Source organism: Bubalus bubalis, chromosome 4 (genome assembly GCF_019923935.1).
Source record: "Bubalus bubalis isolate 160015118507 breed Murrah chromosome 4, NDDB_SH_1, whole genome shotgun sequence".
Classification (NCBI taxonomy): Eukaryota; Metazoa; Chordata; class Mammalia; order Artiodactyla; family Bovidae; genus Bubalus; species Bubalus bubalis.
Window position 1 is genome coordinate 123,913,737 of NC_059160.1, and position 19,213 is coordinate 123,932,949.

The 19,213-nt window shown below is 47.4% G+C and overlaps 1 protein-coding gene and 1 non-coding gene across 7 annotated transcripts in view; one reads left to right on the top strand and one right to left on the bottom strand.

Moving 5' to 3' along the window:
- Positions 1–2,272: 2,272 nt before the first annotated feature.
- On the bottom strand, positions 2,273–2,346 carry LOC112584827. Its single transcript, XR_003109225.1, has one exon. It is a non-coding gene; the product is annotated as a small nucleolar RNA SNORD65 (small nucleolar RNA).
- A 15,483-nt stretch (positions 2,347–17,829) lies between these two features.
- DISC1 (DISC1 scaffold protein) overlaps positions 17,830–19,213 on the top strand; it is a 412,213-nt gene continuing 410,829 nt past the window's right edge. For all 6 annotated transcript variants that reach the window (XM_025284501.2, XM_044942012.1, XM_044942013.1 and 3 more), the window contains exon 1: positions 17,830–18,018. In XM_025284501.2, coding sequence (XP_025140286.2) covers positions 17,961–18,018 — 58 coding nt within the window. In that variant the 5' untranslated portion in view covers positions 17,830–17,960. The remainder of the gene's footprint in view (positions 18,019–19,213) is intronic.

Sequence of the window (19,213 nt, forward strand, 5' to 3'; positions counted from 1 at the left end):
CTGAGTGTGGTGTGTTGCATTGCTGTCTAAAGGGCCCACAGAGGAGACCAGCCAGAGGAGCTCTTGGCCTTGGCCCTGGGCCAGAGGAGCAGTTGGGCTGTCAGTGAGCTGAACATTGTTCAGCAAGGGCTTTGGCAGGTGCCCAACATCCTCGGGTGGCTCCTGGCAGATGTGACAGGAGTGTAAAAAGCCTCTTTCAAAAGCAGCAGTGAAATTCAGCAAGCGTGCTCCCAACACCACTAGCTCATTCCGTGTCGTTTCCTGCAAAGTCAGGTAATGACAAAGGCTGATTCTGATTTGAGGGGTTGACTTCCTTTGTAGAATGAATGCATGGAAATGCCTTGCTAATAAGATGGTAAATCTTATAGCACTTCATGTGAACTTCTGCTGGACCATCTTCTTTCTCAGCTGGGGTAGTGAAATGAATAAGAGCAGAACAGGCGTAGCGAAGGTAGAAACTAGCAATGATCGACCCTATCACACATCACCCACGTCAAATACGTTATATCATTAGAGTAGTTCTGTAAACATGCATGAATGGGAGGAATCCTTTACATAGATCATTTTTCAAAATGTCTACTTGCTGTAGAATTCATGTTTAGTTGCTTTCATAGAAGGTGGGCAGCTGCAGATTTATCAATTCCACATAAACTAGGGTAGCCATAAAGTTGACTGATGCTACAGCTGAAGCGCCAATATTTTGGCCACCTGATGAGAAGAGCTGACTCATTGGAAAAGACCCTGATGCTGGGAAAGACTGAAGGCAAAAGGAGAAGGAGATGACAGAGGATGAGATGGTTAGATAGTCCCACTGATTCAATGGACCTGAGTTTGAGCAAACTCCAGAAGATAGTGAAGGACAGGGAAGCCTGGTGTGCTGCAGTCCATGGGGTTGCAAAGAGTCGGACAGGACTTATTGACTGAACAACAATAAAAGTTGACTGTCAATCTCTAAGCAAACCCTAGTGGGTGGGAGGTAGTGGGTGGTCAAGGAACAGGAAAAATCCTTGGTGAAACTGGAAACTATTCCCCGAGTGATCACCACCAGGTCTGTAGTCTGCCTCCTCCTTCTGGGAGTCATATCCTTAGCGTATTCAAGTCAGAGATGCTAGCTTACTGAGAAGTGAGGGTCGGGTATCAAAAGTCCTCCAAATCCCACCAAGAGGATGAATGCAACAGTTTCTTAGCCACCCTCCCCGTACATGTGCAGGGTAGATGAGCCTCACACACCTGAAGAACAGTCTAGAATCCAGGTGGCCCCTCATGCTCTGTGTTCCATATTGGTGGGCTCCAAACTCTGTTTACCATTAAAAACAAAATCTCCTCAGTAAATTCATATTTCTTTCAAAATCAGTTTTATACATTATTTTAAATTATGTGTGCATGCTAAGTTGCTTTAGTCATGTCTGACTTTTTGCAACCCTATGGACCATAGCCCCTCTGTCCTCATGTTCCTCTGTCCATGGGATTCTCTAGGCAAGAATACTGGAGTGGGATGCCATGCCCTCCTCCAGGGGATCTTCCTGATACAGGGATGGAACCTGCATCTCATGTCTCCTGCATTGGCAGGTGGATTATTTACTGCTGAACCACTGGGGAAGTTCATTTTAACTCATAAAACCCCTAAAAACATAAATTAAAAAAGAATGAGATACACAGTGCTGAAAAATAATTTAAAAATGTATAGATTTAGATTTGACTTCTTATAAGAAAATAGTAAAGTAGCATAAACAAGATAACAATTTTTTTCTATCACATAAAGAAATTCAAAAGAAGGCAACTCAGGTGTGATATGACATTTCCACAAAACTGTCAAGGAGCCAGACTAATTCCTCATCTCTTCTTTACCACCCCTAGGCTGTGGCTCTTGCTTTGAAGGTCCAAAATGGCTTCTAGAGCTCCAGCCATCATAACCATAATTCAGGATGCAGGGTGCATGAAAGAAAGATATCATGTCTATTTACTTTTTTGAGGTTAAAAAGGCTTTTTTTGGGTGAAATACTAGTGATGGAAGTTGGTGAAAGTTTTTTAAAAGCTAAATTTCCTTAAAAAGTTAGTGATATTATATATCTGACCATCTTGTTATTTCTTAAGCTTTTACTGATCATTTGCAAACTCCGAGAGTCTGATAGCCGCTCAACTGGTTTCCCTTTTGTTTGCAAACACAGAAACTAGAAAACAAAACGATTTGCCCCTCAAACACACTCATTTAATTGGAGAAAGAATCCTCAATCGATTCTTGGATTCAAATTTCATCCTTTTTTTTTCTTTTCTTCAGAAAATCATAGGTTCGTCACTACACAATATGCCGGTAATTCCAGCTTTTTGAGGGTGATTTCATCATTGGATGGATTCAAATTTCAGATTGGCTAAATGTGTGAGCCTTTCTTCCCTAGGAACAGCTTTATAGAGACATGTATAGTTGACAGTATTTTCCAGAGAAGTTTCAAGAACACATTTACTGGGGCTTCCCTTGTGGCTCAGTGGTAAAGACTCTGCCTGCCAATGCAGAGTCACTGGTTTGATCCCTGGTCTGGGAAGATCTCATATGCTGTGGAGTAGCTAAGTGCATCACCACAACTACTGAAGCCTGTGCACCCTAGAGCCCAGGCTTTGCAACAAGAGGAGCCACTGCAACGAGAAGCCTGTCCACCAAAATGAAGAGTAGCCCCTGCTTGTCACAACTAGAGAAAAGCCTGTGCAGCATCGAAGACCCAGCACAACCCCCCTCGCCCCCCCACCAAAAAAAAAAGAACACATTTACTTAACTCTCCATGAAGCACATGCAGGCAGAGGGCTACCTGGGAAGGCATTTGAGAGTGGCACTGGATGAATGAGGCAACCTCTTCACTTTGGACTCTGGGACTGCTGGGTGACTTCCTGAGATTTGCTGAGCTCTGTCCTCTATGACGGAGAGGGCAATGGCACCCCACTCCAGTACTCTTGCCTGGAAAATCCCATGGACGGAGGAGCCTGGTGGGCTGCAGTCCATGGGGTCGCTAAGACTCGGGCACAACTGAGCGACTTCCCTTTCACTTTTCACTTTCATGCATTGGAGAAGGAAATGGCAACCCACTGCAGTGTTCTTGCCTGGAGAGTCCCAGGGACGGGGGAGCCTGGTGGGCTGCCGTCTCTGGGGTCGCACAGAGTTGGACACGACTGAAGCGACTTAGCAGCAGTAGCAGTAGCAGTCCTCTGTGACCGTGCTTTGTTGATGGGGGTGCTATAAGCTCCTGTAGGCTGTGGTGTGTATCCATTTGAGGGGGTTGCTTTTCCTCCATTAGGGAAAGGTGAGCCAGAAATGGCTGCCAATCAGACAACATGGGAAGTCAGCCGTGAGAGAATAGGCACGATGCTACAGAGCGGGTGGGCAAGGTTCTCCTAATCACTGGCAGGGAAGATTAAAACTCGGGAAAGAGAAGCCTTGAGGCTGCTGAGCTTTCTAACAACAGTGAGGCTGTCATGAGCTACTGTGGTGGTTACTGTTGTCCCTGGTGTGTGAGGACGGTGACAGCAGCAATGGCGTCCGTCACGTGAGACGGTCAGCCCCAAAGAGGCCTGGGCAGGCTGGCCGCTGCTGGGAGGAGGTGGCGGGTGGGAAGGCCAAGCGGCCAGACTAGTGAGCTAGCGAGAGGCAGGGAGTGGGGGACAGCGTCTCTTTCCTGGAGGAACTTGAAATAGCTGTAGATACAGAATTTCTTAAAAAAAAAAAAAATCTTTTTTTTTTTTTTAAATGGAGGATAATTGCTTTACAAAGTTGTGTTGGTTTCTGTCATACAACAATGTGAATCAGCCATAAGTATACATATGTCCCCTCCCTCTTGAACTTCCTTCCCACCTCCTACCCCTCTAGGTTGTCACAGAGCATCGGTTTGAGCTCCCTGTATCATACAGCAAATTCCCACTGTCTATTTTACATACGGTAATATATATGTTTCAGTGCTACTCTCTCAATTGGTCCCTCCCTCTCCTTCCCCCAATGTGTCCACAAGTCTCTTTTCTGTGTCTGCGTCCCTATTCCTGCCTTGCTAATAAGTTACTCAATACCATTTTCTAGATTCCATTATATATATGTATGTGTTAATATACAATATTTGTTTTTCTCTTTCTGGCTTAGTTCACTCTGTATAATAGGCTCCAGGTTCATCCACCTCAAATATGTTCCCTTTTATGGCTGAGTAACTGAATTTCTAATGGAGAACAAAGTCTATTCAAGGAAGAGAGCAGCCAGGGGAAGAGCATACCTCAATGAAGAATTTACTTGTGAATAAATCTCTGAGAGATTCTGTTAGTTCTTCCTACATTTCATGTGGGGAACTGAGGCAAGAACAGGTTAAAAACATTAAGATCCTACTGTATGGCACGTGGAACTCTGCTCAATGTTATGTGGCAGCCTGGATGGGAGGGGAGTTTGGGGGAGAATGGATACACATATATGTATAGCTGAATCTCTTCGCTGCTTACCTGAAACTATTACAACATTGCTAATCCGCTATACCCCAAAAAAAATAAGAAGTTTTTTTTAAAGAACGGGTTAAAAAGACACTGGATGATGGATCTTCATGCAGCATAACATTAGGCAGCCTCTCTGAATGCTCTAGCCATTTGACACACAAACCCACTCTGAATGCCAGCTCTCTAGTGGACACCGATCACTGGAAGATGAAGATATGCCACAGTGAGGGGTCAGGATGGCACGTCTAGAACGAGCACCCACACTTCCCATGTGTTATCTCACTATTAGAGCTTTTAGACAATGTCCATTGCGAAAGGAAGGTTATTTATATTCTATATTTAGCCTAAAACCATGATAACATCCTTTGGCATGGCCTTTATCTGATGGTATTTGAAACGGAACCAACTTCCTGCTTCCAGGCATTAACAAATGAGGGACTTCATGTTGTCTAATTTAATTTCCTGACTTGAAGATAGATTTCTTTTCTCCAATTCATTCAAGTTGTGTTTTTTTTTTTAAGAAAAGATCTCCTTTAGACATTAAAAATTCCCAGAATTGTTTAAGCTTTGTTATTGTTCTCAATGAGAATATTTCCTATTTAACTCCAGCTATGTCACTTGATGGGAATTCTTGTGACTATCCTTCACTGCCATGCTCAGATAATTTGCAGGAGATTGGAGAAATAAATCCACTGGCCTGTCGAGTATCAGAATCCCAATTTAGAACATTCATTCTAATAAGTCTCTGGCCAGAAGATCCAATGAAGAACAAGGATGATATCTACCTTCAAAGAGCTTACAATTTAAAGGAGTGAGGCAAAGGGATATTATTTATATAGGAAATTATCATGTCCCAACTTATCTCTGGGCTTCCCTAGTGTCTCAGTGGTAAAGAATCTGCCTCCAATGCAGGGGACATGAATTTTATCCCTGGGTTGGAAAGATCCCTTGGAGAAGGAAATGGCAACCCACTCCAGTATTCTTGCTTGGGAAATCCTATGGACAGAGGAGCCTGGTGGGTTACAGTCCATGGGGTCACAAAAGAGTTGGACACGACTGAGCAACTTAACAACAACTTAGCTCCACTGACTTTTTTCCTCTGGGAGTGAAACTAAGGGAAGGGTGGGGTGGGGGAAATTATGCATGAAAATGCCTCAGTCTGAAGACTTATTACCTAAATATAAATCTCACTATATGAAAGGAGAGTGATTGTTCTGAGGCATCAAAAAATGTCATTTTTGTTTAGTGAGAGATAGTGTGTTGTCACGGTCAGGAAAGTAGACCATTCTGCCAGGCTTCCAGGTTCAAACCCCTTCTCTGCCGCTCACTATGCTTGTGATCTGGGGCAAGTTCTAAAGTTTCTGTGCCTCAGTTATCTAGGCTGAAAATGGGTGTGATAATCGGGTTGTTCCAAAGGTGAAATGCATTTAACAAGTTTAAATTGTTTAGAACAGTGTCTCACTGATAGTAAGTGCCCAGTAAACATTAGTGACTATCAGCCAACTTCTAGCAACTATTAAGCAACTTCTAAAAGACTCCCATATTTTGAAGTTCACTGTTTTGGCAAAAGAGCTATATGTGTTTTCCTCTCTGATGTCCTAGTTTTTTGCTATAAAATTTACTCTGGTGCCTCGGATTGTAAAGAATCTGCCTGCAATGCAGAAGACCCAGGTTCAATCCCTGTAATGGGAAGATTCCCTGGAGAAGGAAATGGCAACCCACTCCAGTATACTTGCCTGGAGAATCCCATGGACAGAGGAGACCGGCAGGCTACAGTCCATGGGGTCGAAAACAGTCAGACACGACTGAAGTGACTAACACTACACCTATAGTATTTAATGCTCATTGTCTATGTCAGTGCAATCTGTAGATATGTGTCGTTTCAATAGAACAGAGCTATTGCTGCCTATCTTGAAGGGGCCAGGATCCCGGGCTATCGCTTTAGATTGCATCGGAATAGTGATGTCCCTCCATCTCTGCTCTAATGAAGATTTTGGTAGTATTTATGAGGAAAAATTTTCCAAAAATTTAAAATAAAAAATATTGCTACAACAATTATCTCATCATTATTTGCTCTCATTTATTCTTTCTGTAGGACACTGTATACATATCTCAATACCCAGAATTGAAATCCATGGCAAACATTGCTGGGAAATAGCCATCATGGAAATGATATATTAAGCAGAGGGAAACTAAAGGTGTCACTTGTTTGCTCATAAGCAGTAGGATCCTTGGTCCTGAGCCGTCTCAGAACATTTAGAGTAGACACATTCTGGGTTGCTGCCCAGCTCACAGTGGTCCCCTCCCTTCCCTCTGTGTTCAGAGGTGCTTTGCAGGCACTGTGCTTATTCTACACTCATATGTGACCCCACTTCCTTGTCTACACTGGGCAGTAAGAGAGGCTCCTGACCTACTTTGGACATGAGTCAGGATCTCATCCATAGAGATTTAGAACTGGCTCCATGGGACTTCCCTGGTGGTCCAGGGGTTAAAAATCTGCCTTACAATGCAGGGGATTAAGGTTCACTCCATGACCAGGGATTGAACTAAGATTCCACATGCCATGGAGCAACTAAGTCCATGGATCACAACTAGAGATCCCACATGCTGCAACTAAGACCTGCCACAGGACCCCACTCCCACCCCCTGAAAAAAAATTTTTTTTTAAAAGAACTGGCTCCATGAGGGCCAGGCTTTCCATGTGGCTGATTTATGAACATGGAGACTCGGGAGGAATAGAAGTAGACGTGCAGGAAAAAGAAAGGAGGAGAGAAATTGCCAGGGTCCTGCTGGTTTTCCAGAAGCTGGCTCTCATCTCTCCAGAGGATGCGATTCATTATGCCTTTGAATTCTATGAAACACCCACTGCATCCTTAGGAAATTTCTTTTGACTTAGAGTATATTGCTTTTGGTTAGTTGTAGTTACAGAGTCCACACTAACACAGCATTATGTGGGGATGATAAAGCTGTCATGACATTAAGGAAGATTCCTGCAATATCTGTGCCAGAGATTTGGAATCAGTGGGTTTGTAAGTGAGAGTTCAGTTGAAGAAGCAGAACTTCCATCAGTGCTCTGAAATAAGGAATATAGTATAGAAATTAGACCTCACACCATTGTGAGAGTGGCTGGAGAAAGGCTGTTAACCAGCTCTTACGTGGGTAAAGGAGTTGGGGTGTGCAGGAAACTTGGAAATTGTGCAAGTCTGACTGTCAGAACAGGGCTGTGGAGGAGTTGATAGAGAAGTCTGTGTGTGTGTGTGTGTGTGTGCGTGTGTACGTGCGCGGATGCTCAGTCGTGTCTGATTCTTTGTGACCCAGTGGATTGTAGCCCGTCAGGCTCCTCTGTCCATGGGATTTCCCAGGCAAGAATACTGGAGTGGGTTGCCATTTCCTCCTCCAGAGAATCTTCCTGACCCAGGGTGTCTTCCTGTCTCCTGTGTCTCCTGCATTGGCAGGCAGATTCTTTACCACTGAGCTACAGGAGGTCTGCCGGAAGTCAATGCCTCTTTATGCCTGTGAGCACACAGAGAAGCATTCGGGGATGTGTGAGCCTGGATGTTGTCAGTTGGGACGAGAAAGGACAAGCCAGAACCAGCCAGCACCTCTGGGTCTGTCTCCACTGCCTCTCACCAGCAGTGGCCTTTCATGTGAGATGGCTGTTGCTTCGCTGCCTCCTCCCAGACAGCACACTTTTGGCCAGGGTAAGCAGTAACTATCCAGGGAAGGGAATTCTGCAGAGCAGAGTTCCTGGAATAATCAAGCTGATGACAGAATAGTCCTGTGTACAAATCTTTGATTGGCTGCTGCGGCTGCTAAGTTGCTTCTGCTGCTGCTGCTGCGTCGCTTCAGTTGTGTCCGACTCTGTGCGACCCCATAGATGGCAGGCCACCAGGCTCTGCCGTCCTAGGGATATACAATTCTACAAAGTAGCTAAGATATAAGCTTAGGAAAAAAAATTCTAAGTGATTATTGTGAACAAACATATTTGGGACCCACAGCTTTATGGCACCACCATCTGCTCAGCCTGGTCAACCAAGTTAAAAACCAGAGTCACCTTAGCTGCCTTCCTCTCAACTTCCCTCAGCATCCAGTCACCAAGTTTTATATAATTTCGCTTCCTAAAGTATCTCCTGAACAAAGCCCCCTCCTCTCCATGCTCATTATAAAAGCTCATGGTCTCCTACCTGGACTGTTGTCTCTTCATAACTGGTCTTTCTGCATCTTCCACAGGTCCACCCTACTACCATTACATAGTGGTCTCAACCCTGACTGCACTTTAGAATCATCTCGGGGACTTTAAAACACCCAGGGCTTACACCCCACCCTAGGCCATACATCAGACCCTCTCATGACAACCTGCTGTGGTACACACCACCATTAATTCTGTTTTGCAGATGAGCAAATTGAAGATTCGCAAAGTTAAATAACTCCCCAGGGTTCACAGCTGAAAAGTACTGGGGTTAGATATGCACACAGTTATCTGAGGGCAGAGCCTGTGCTCCTAACCACAGGTGGGATGCCTTCCAAACTGCGGTGCTGGGCAGGTTAGAGGGATGGTAGGGCCAGCAGCTGAGGTGGGAAACACAGGTGAGAGTGTACGGTTGCGGGGGAGTTGAGAACAGCTTTGAGCTTCATTGGTTTGAATGGTTTCTTAGACAACCAAGTGGTGATATTCTGGCAGCAGCTGAAGATGCAATGAGGGGCGTCGGGAATGGGGAGGAATGGATGGACACAAAGGACAGTGCTGACCTAGAAGGGACAGGATTCAGTGAGCGCAAAGGAGGGGGTGCAGGAGTCTGCAGCATGGTCTCCCGGGTTTCCATCCTGAGGGGAGGGGTCAAGGGGAGAGGGCTCTACCTTCAGAACAAAGCTGATGCTGGGAAAGCAGCAGTTTGGGGAATGGGCAGGAGAGGGCAGTGAGAATCCTTCTGGAGATACTTCACTTGAGATACCAGCAGAGCCTCCAGGTTGGAAATATGAATTGAGTTTGGGAGAGAGGTTTCTGTCAAAGATACCAACTGAAAGTATATCAGGGTAGTTGAAACCTTGAAAGTAGATGAGATAGTCAGATGCAGAGTGAAGGATGCTCAAGAAGAAAGGAAGGCTGAGGATGCAATTCTGGGGAAGACTAATGAATGAATGGGGAGAAAGGAGAAGCCAAAGGAGGAGACCCAAAGGGAGGAGCAGGCAGGGGAGGAGGACAGGGATGGATGGATAGAGAGATATAGACAGAAAGATAGATAATAGAAGAGAGATTTAAGAAACTGGTGCATGCATTTGTTAGGGCTGGCAGTTATGAAATCTGTCGGGCAGGTCACAGCCTGGAAACAGGATTTGAGGCTTTAGTCTTGAGGGAGAGTTTCTCTCCTTCTGAAAGGCTCACTTTTTATCCTTAAGGACTTCAACTGATTGGATGAGGCATACCCACATTATCAAGGGTCATCCCCTTTACTTACAGGCTTCCCTTGTAGCTCAGTTGGTAAAGAATCTGCCTGCAGTGCAGGAGACCCAGGTTCGATCCCTGGGTTGGGAAGATCCCCTGGAGAAGGAAATGGCAAGCCACTCCAGTATCCTTGCCTGGAAAATCTCATGGACAGAGAAGCCTAGTGGGCTATAGTCCATGGGGTCGCAAAGAGTAGGGCACGACTGAGCGACTAACACTTACTTACTTACACCTACTCCTTTACTTAAAGTCAACTGACTGTAGATATAACCACAATTACAAAAGTGTGTCTGCAGAAACACCTAGACTAGAGTTTGGTTAAACAGCTGGGTACCCTAGCCTGGCCCAGCTGACATATAAGACCTATATCCTGTTCACTCCTGTTGACTTGGCATCCATACACATCTCCTTAAGCTGTTCTTTCTTAAAAAATATTATTTACTTTGTTTTTTAGCTGTGGTAGATCTTCATTGTGGTGTGCAGGCTTCTCATTGTGGTGGATTCTGTCATTGTGGAGAATAGGCTCTGGGTGAATGGCTTCAGTAATTGCAGCTCATGGGCTCAGTAGTTGTGGTACATGGGCTTAGTTGCTCTGAGGCATGTGGGATCATCCTGGACCAAGATCAAACAAGTGCCCCGTTGCACTGCAAGCAGATTCTTAACCACCACACCACCAGGGAAGTCATCCTTAAGCCACTCTTAGTCTCCAAGTAAAGACAATATCAAATACTTCCGCTTAACATAATACAGCTGCCCCAAGTGTAACTGTAAACGCACAAACCTTCTCCCCAGAAGAAGATGTATAGTCCTTAGGTGATGTTTACTCTTTCCCTTCATGCCTAGGACCTAAATACTGTGTTGTACATTTAATTATTATTAATACATCCTACGTTATATAAGTGGATAAGGAAGAGAAGAAAACAAAGGTAAATTATAAAATAATATATCAAATATCTTTGTTTCTTTCCCTTTCTTATCCATGTATATACATAGTCATAACAAAATAAGGAAGAGATGTTCATAACAAAGTTCTTAGTTGTATTAGCTGGTTGGAGCTGCTATTTCTAACTACCTTCTTCAACTGATCATTCTCTTTACCTTTGGGAAGCACCTCAGCTGGTCCTGGTTGTTCACCTGCTGGGGTGACCCAAACCTTCACTCCTAAATGATCTGGGCCATTAGCAGTCCTCCCTGAGCTAGGTTGTTATAGTTTTCCATGGACTTTAGTCAGAGGGCATGGAAACACTAAGAGGTTCCCTGAGGGGTCTCCTACATTCCAGACATATATGCTTCCTTACCTCCACTGTGGAAAGGCAGTCCAATGTCCCCTTGGTAGTCAGAATCAGTCATGCCATCCAACACCCTAACTCCCTTCTTTGACTGTTGATTCAGAGACACAAGCCACCCAAAGTTGCCAGGTGGCAATCTTAACTTCCAGTTAAATGCAATCATTGTTGTGTTTCTTCATGAAAACATTCGCCCTTTGGAACTAACACCACTAGGTCAGCTGAGCATAAGGTTGTGGGAACAGACGACAGACCTTGTGCTAGGGGATCACGAGGGCTAATGGTGAGAGATGCCACTCCCATTTCCATCCCTTGATTCTTGGACCCATGAATCTGGTCATGGGAGAAACAGCATCATATATTGGATACTGATTCAGAGCCTCCACAGAGGATTTCCTGGAGAACCTTGCCCAACTCTGCAAGATACTGCTATCTAGCTGATGCTGTAACTGAGTTAATAGCCATCAAAAGGCTATTCCATTTCTCTATCCAGCTAGCTGCTTCAGAATGATAGGGAACATGGTAAGACTAGTGAATTCTGTGAGTGTGAGTCCATTGCCACATTCCAATTGTTGTGAAGTGAGTTCCTTGATCAAAGGAATGGTAGTGGATAAGGCATGCTATGAGTCTATGGATGGTAGTTTTGGCAGAAGCACTGTGTGCAGGAAAGGAACTCAGTGTACTCAGTGTAATTATCAGTTCCAGTAAGAACAGAATGCTGTCCCTGCCATGATGGAAGTGGTTTAGCATAATCAACCTGTCACCAAGTAGCAAACTGGTTGATCACATTCAAAAAACTAAGATCATGGCACCTGGGCTCATCTCTTCATGGCAAATAGATGGGAAAACAATGGAAACAGTGACAGACTTTATTTTCTTGGGCTCCAAAATCACTGCAGATGATGACTGCAGCCATGAAATTAAAAGATGCTTGCTCCTTGGAAGAAAAGCTATGACCAACCTAGACAGCATATTAAAAAGCAGAGACATCACTTTGCTGACAAAGGTCTATCTAGTCAAAGCTATAGTTTTTCCAGTTATCATGTATGGATGTGAGAGTTGGCCCATAAAGAAAGCTGAGCACTGAATGGATGCTTTTGAACTGTGGTGTTGGAGAAGACTCTTGAGAGTCCCTTGGACTGCAAGAAGATCCAACCAGTCAATCCTAAAGGAAATCAGTCCTGAATATTCATTGGAAGGACTGATGCTGAAGCTGAAACTCCAATACTTTGGCCACCTGATGCAAAGAACTGACTCCTTAGAAAAGACCCTGATGCTGGGAAAGATTGAAGGCAGGAGGAGAAGGGGACGACTAAGGATAAGATGGTTGGATAGCATCACCGACTCAATGGACATGAGTTTGAGCAAACTCCAGAAGATGGTGATGGACAAGGAAGCCTGGTGTGCTGTAGTCCATGAGGTCACAAAGAATCAGACACGACTGAGAGACTGAATTGAACTGATCACTTTGGGGAATGCTGCCATATTGTTGGTCTTGCTGCTGGCAGATTGGACCCTCATTGGTGGCCATAGTCAGGCTGGCCTTGGTGAGTGGAAGTCTGTAATGCTGAGCCTCTGGATAACTTCCAGCCTTGCCACCATGACTGATTTGTTCATCAGCCTATTGGGCAATGTCAAGTGTAGCTGGAGAAGGAGGCTGACTGGTACCCAAAGAACAGCATCCTAGCCACTTGAGGATTACAAGCTTCCTCTGCTGAGATCAGACCATTCACCTGGGACACAGTATCTTGGAGTTTTTTTGGCTGTTCAGAGAGGTCTATTCACCTACCTCTTCCTCAGATCACCTTGTCACCAATTTTCCAGACATGTTCCTTTCAAATCCATGACCATCCAGCCAAACCATTGGTCACAGTCCATAAGCTGGTGTCTACATGTACTTCTGGCCATTTCTCTTTTGAAGCAGACTGAATAACAAGGTTGACTGCTCAAAGGCCAGCAAGCTGGGCAGACTTGCATTCACCACTGTCCTTCAGGGATGTTCCAGAAGGGGCTGTAGTACAGCCGCTGTCAACTTTCGGGTGGTGCCCGAACATTAGGCAGGCCTAAGTCTCCTCTTCCTCAATCAGCTGATCATAGGGAGCCGGCCCTGAGGCCGCAGGTGCAGGCTGGGAGGGAGAGGGAGGTGGGGGCCTTGGGCACTTGGGCCACTTCCTCATGGAACTTAAGCATGTCCTCTAGGTCTGCTTGAGCTGAGTCTCATATGTATCAGTTCCATTTGATGATGGAGTGTTGCTGTACACACCTGGACTTATGCCTGTGGTTCTGGCAGCAGCCAGTTCATGGCAAGCAGCTCAGCTTGCATGGTGATGTGGTGGCCCATGGTTAAATGATCAGTTACTACTAGGCCCAGTAGTAAGTAAAATGTTTCTCAAAATCCCCAGAGGATGGCAGGGCCTTGCTCTGTAATCTTAAGGGTCTGTGAGGTGACACCCTCTGGGGCTCTGACCCAGCCTCCATCAGCATCTACCACTGACTGTTGGATCTGCTGGATCACGAGGCTCAGCCGGCAAAGGGCAGCTCACAGTGCGACCTGGATGAGGTGCAGAGACTTCTCTTGTTCTTGGTCCCACTCAAAATCAGCAGCTTTTTGGGTCACTTGGTACACTGAGTTGAGTAGCACTCCCAAACAGAGAAGGCAATGGCACCCCACTCCAGTACTCTTGCCTGGAAAATCCCACGGACGGAGGAGCCTGGTAGGCTGCAGTCCATGGGGTCGCTAAGAGTCGGGCACAACTGAGCAACTTCACTTTCACTTTTCACTTTCATGCATTGGAGAAGGAAATGGCAACCCATTCCAGTGTTCTTGCCTGGAGAATCCCAGGGATGGGGGAGCCTGGTGGGCTGCCGTCTATGGGGTCGCACAGAGTCGGACACGACTGAAGTGACTTAGCAGCAGCATTCCCAAATGAGGAACATGTTGTGTCCCAAACCCAAAGAGGACCATCATGTGTTGTGTCTCTGTTTTGGTTATGAAAATATTAGTCGCTCAGTCGTGTTTGACTCTCTGCAACCCCATGGACTGTAGCTTGCCAGGCTCTTGTGTCCAAGGAATTCTCCAGGCAAGAATACTGGAGTGGGTAGTTACTCCCTTCTCCAGTGGAATCTTACTGACCCAGGGGCTAAACCCAGGTCTCCTGCATTACAGGCAGATTCTTTACTGTCTGAGCCACCAGGGTCATATAAAGGGCCAAATATAACAACTTGCTGCTGCTGCTGCTAAGTCGCTTCAGTCGTGTCCGACTCTGTGCGACCCCATAGATGGCAGCCCACCCGGCTCCCCCGTCCCTGGGATTCTCCAGGCAAGAACACTGGAGTGGGTTGCCATTTCCTTCTCCAATGCATGAAAGTGAAAAATGAAAGTGAAGTTGCTCAGTTGTGTCCAACTCTTAGCGACCCCATGGCTGCAGCGCACCAGGTTCCTCCGTCCATGGGATTTTCCAGGCAAGAGTACTGGAGTGGGCTGCCATTGCCTTCTCAGATACAACAACTTATCCTTCATCTTATTTATTTATTTAAAAATATTTATTTATTTGAAACCATCGAGTCTGAGTTGTGGCATGTGGGATTTTTGTTGCAGTACAGGGGCTTCTCTGTAGTTGTGCTGCTCGGACTCAGTAGTTGTGACATGTGGGCTTAGTTGCCCTGTGGTGTGTGGGATCTTAGTTCCTCAGCCAGGGATCAAACCCATATCCTCTGCATTGGAAGGCTGATTCTTAACCACTGGACCACCAGGGAAGTTCTTATCCTTCACCTTAGAATGGATAGCCTATACTACCAGATCTCTTGAAAACCCACTGAGAAGGAAATCTCTAGAACTTTTGTCAGATTTGCTTTCCACCCCATAACATACAAATGTCTCACCAATTAGCCTAGAAGAGCTACTCTTTCCTACACACTAGGTCCAATCAGCATAACATCATCAGTGCTATGGACCAGTGTGAGGTCTTCTAGAACAGAAAGGCAATAGGGTCCCTGCTTGACCAAATTAGGATGTAGGGCTGGAGAACTGATCTATCCTTGAGGGAGGGCAGTCTTCACTGTACTGCTGTTTTTGCCAGCTGAAAGAAGGTTGCCCTGTGGTTGGTCTTTACTAACAGGTATGCAGAAGAAACATTTTGCCAGACCAATACTGCATAGCAGATACTAGGGGTTGTGTTAATTTGCTTAAACAGTGAAGCTACATCTGGTATAGCAGCTGCAACTGGAATCACCATCTGGTTTAGTTTATGATGATCCACTGTCATTCTTCAGGCTCCATCTGTCTTCTTCACAGGCCACATGGGCATGTTGAATGGGGAGGTGGTAGAAATCACCACCCCTGCATCTTTCAAGTCCTTGATGGTGGCATTACTCTCTGCAGTCTCTCTAAGAAGGCAGTATTGCCTTTGGTTAACTGGGGAATGCTGCCACACTATTGGTCATGCTGTTGGTGGACTGGACCCTCAGCAGTGGCCATGGTCAGACTGGCTTTGCTGAGTGCAAGTCTGTATTGCTGAGCCTCTAGATAACTTCCAGGACTGCCACCGCAACCACTTTGCTCATCCAAGGCAGAGGCAGCTGTAGAGGCTTCCACTTGGCTCTTTCTCACAAAATAACCCTCACTTCAAGGGTCATGGAGCCAATGAAGGGATTCTGCCAGTTGCTGAGTATTAGTCTAATTATTCTAACAGTGCATTCCAAAACTGGAGAAATAACCCCAGTATGGGTGCAGAGACCACTATGAGATGGGCCTAAAACTCCATTCATCACCTGACCTCTACAAACCCTTGCTTGGACCAGTACTGCAGTGATGTTCTGGATGTCCTGGACTCAGTGTCAGTTCAGAGCCAGTGTCCAGTAAATCCTGAAAAGTCTGATTATTTCCTTTTCCCCAGTGCACAGTCAGCCTAGTAAAAGGCCACATGTCCCTTTGGGGAAGGCTCCAAGAAAGAGTAATAGTATATATTTTTGACAACGTTGCAGAATATTGGAGGAGACAAACATCCCCTTTGTTCAAGGAGTTTGGGGTCTGCAAATTGACTCAAGTCTGGGAACTGATGGAGTTTCTCTGTTTTGGGAATTTAGGTTAGGCTTTTGTTTGTTTGACCAAGAACTTTCCTGCTCATATAGATCACATAAGAATTCAGTAGAATTCTCATCCTGGATGGTCAATGCCATAGGTCTGTGGGGGTCAGACTATTCTGGTTGCTGCTTTGCCTTTCTGTCCATTACAGAAACCATGCCCGCCCTGCCTTGGGTGACTCATTGCCACCATTTGGCTCCAGCCACTCTGGGATCCAACTATTCTCACTGCATTTAAGGACCCACACTGCAGTGGTGCAGTTTCCACTGTAATTTCTGATCTACAGAGAAGAGTTGACCAGGCATGCTGGGTCACAAAGTTATTTCTCAGAGTCACGGTGAATGCTGTGTCCTCTGGACCCTCTGGGAGTCAGTAAGTGGGTCTTATGTGATAAATCTATGCTAATATTTCAATCTGCCTAAGCCTTTAGATAATTCCTTTACAGTGTACGAAGGCAGTTCTGGCATTTCCACATCATTTAGTGCTGGTCACCTCTTGCCTCCCATTTCTGTCAACTAGCTAAGCAAACAGAGCTTGTTCTAATCTCTCAAACTGCAGTGAATCCAGATCTCTGGTGGTGTCCGTCATTACATTGAGCCTCATCCAACGGTTCCCCACCCTCTTCATATTCACGCTCACATTCATTCTGTCTAGGCATATAAAGGTGTTTTCACTCACACGGTTCTGATCTTTTGAACGACCTCGACTCTCCTCCAGGTCTAGGACGATCCTTCCCCTTCCTCCAGGGAGCCTTTCTGACCCTTCTTCACAGCACTCCCTCTTACCGCCCCTCCCCCCACTTCTACACTCTTTCGTGACAGACCTCTGGCTCTTGGCATATTCTGCTGTACGTCGTTATTTAGTTTTACACGCACATGTTTATCTTCCCCCAATGGGAGGCCGGAGAAGCTCCTTAAAGGCGAGAACCGTTTCTGGCAGGTGCCTCTTCAGGGATGCTCCAGGAGCCTCCTTGAATGAACACAAGAGGAGGCGAGTGGGCTGGCTTAGGAGCTCAGCACGGATCGCAGTTGTGTCCTGGGCTGGCTGCCCAACGTGGGGAGGCGGATCTGGGGCCAGCCCAGTTCTGCTGCCAGAAGATTCAAACAGTTGGATACTCATTTCATGTAGAACTACTCGTCCCGCTCTCTTTCCCAGGGTGAGCTGCAGTCTCCCCTCATCCTCCCCCCGCTCCTTGCGAAACGAGTCCCTCTCACTCCCTCCAGCTCTTCCATCAACCCTGTGGTCACTTCCCTAATTAGTGTCTGGGAGGCACCCTCGTAGATCACCCCTCCCACCCCCCAAGGAGAGCCTCCTAGTCTCCCCCTCCCCGAACACCCGTCCTCTCCACTGCACTTCCCCTCTCATTTTCGTCCAACATCGAGGGAGAGTGAAAAATAAGCTTTCCGAGGTCTGTGACCCAGGCTGTGGGCTTGCTCGCCCCGCCCCCTCCAGCCGTCAGCTTGTATGTGTGTGTGTGCGCGCGCGCGCGCGTGCCTGGGCCGAGGCTGGAGAGGAAACAGCCGGTCCAGCCCGGGAGGAGGAAGGAGCCTCCCCTTCCTCGCCAGCCCCCTCCCCACTTCCCGTCCGGCTCGGCCGTTAGCTTCCCCGGACGCGGGCCTCGGGTGCCCAGAGCCCTCTGGCCGCAGCGGAGCTGGAGAAGGCGGAGGCGGATCGGGAGGAGCCGGCGGGGCGCATGCTGGGCGGGGGTCCCCAGGGCGCCCCGGCCGGTGGCGGCAGGGGCCACGGCGCAGGTAGGGGTGCTGTCACGGCCGCCCGGCAGGTCGGGGCGAGGGTTCCGCTGCGAGGGTGAGCTCTGTCCTCTGGAAATCGTTTAGGTCTGGGGTGCTCCTCGGTTGATATCTAGGGTTTCTGCACTCTTGCGGGGTGAGGGAAACTGAGGCAGGGCGCGAAGCGTGCCGAGGTGAAGTCTTTGTCGGGCCTGGGGCTGCCCGCCAGCGCCGACCCGGGCCAGGTCCTCCCGGAAGACGGTGCTGAGATCCCGGGAGCCGCAGTTCCCGCCCCCGTGGGTCCCGGTGGCCTAAGAAGGCGGCTTGACCGCGCGCCGGGGTTCGCTGCGCCCGGGGACTGAGCCAGCAGAGGCTCGGGGCTCCGCGCACCCTCCCCTGCGCACTCGTGGGACAGGGCACGCCCTGCCTCCTGGTCCGGGGACCGCGTCCTGACACCCCGCAGTCTCGGGTTTCACCCCTTGAGGACCTGGAGGGAGGAGATTGGGGTGGGATGGGGGACGCGGTGCTGGCACCGTCCCAAGGCGCTGCTCTGCGAGCAGTTTCACCTCCCACTTCCTCCGCGTCAATGATGCCCACGCTGGCTCGGAGCTGGAGCCGGGAGCCCCGGTCAAGCTGTCAACGCTGTCAGCGCTCAGGGTTGACACTGAGGCCGTGAAGTGCACAGTTACTTTGCAGGAATGACAGGATGTCTCCTGCCATCTCGCTTTTAAAATACACGTGCAAAGGAATTTGAGACTTAGGGATGAGAATGAGATTTGGAGTGAGGGAGTTATGTGTCCTTGCTGGACTGGAAGAAGGCCGGGTAACTTTGACAGCTCCTTTAACAGCGCTGAGCCTCGATTTCATCACATACACAAAAGAACACTGGTAACCTCCCCGCTCCCCATCCCGTCGGGATAGCTGCTGTGTGTGAAAGCACCTTGCAAAATGTATGGTCAGTTGGGCAGGCAAGTGCGATTTGGATAATACCAGAGTCTTAAGGCAATGGCACCCCACTCCAGTACTCTTGCCTGGAAAATCCCATGGATGGAGGAGCCTGGTGGGCTGCAGTCCATGGGGTCGCTAAGAGTCGGGCACGACTGAGCGACTTCACTTTCACTTTTCACTTTCATGCATTGGAGAAGGAAATGGCAACCTTCTCCAGTGTTCTTGCCTGGAGAATCCCAGGGACGGGGGAGCCTGGTGGGCTGCTGTCTAT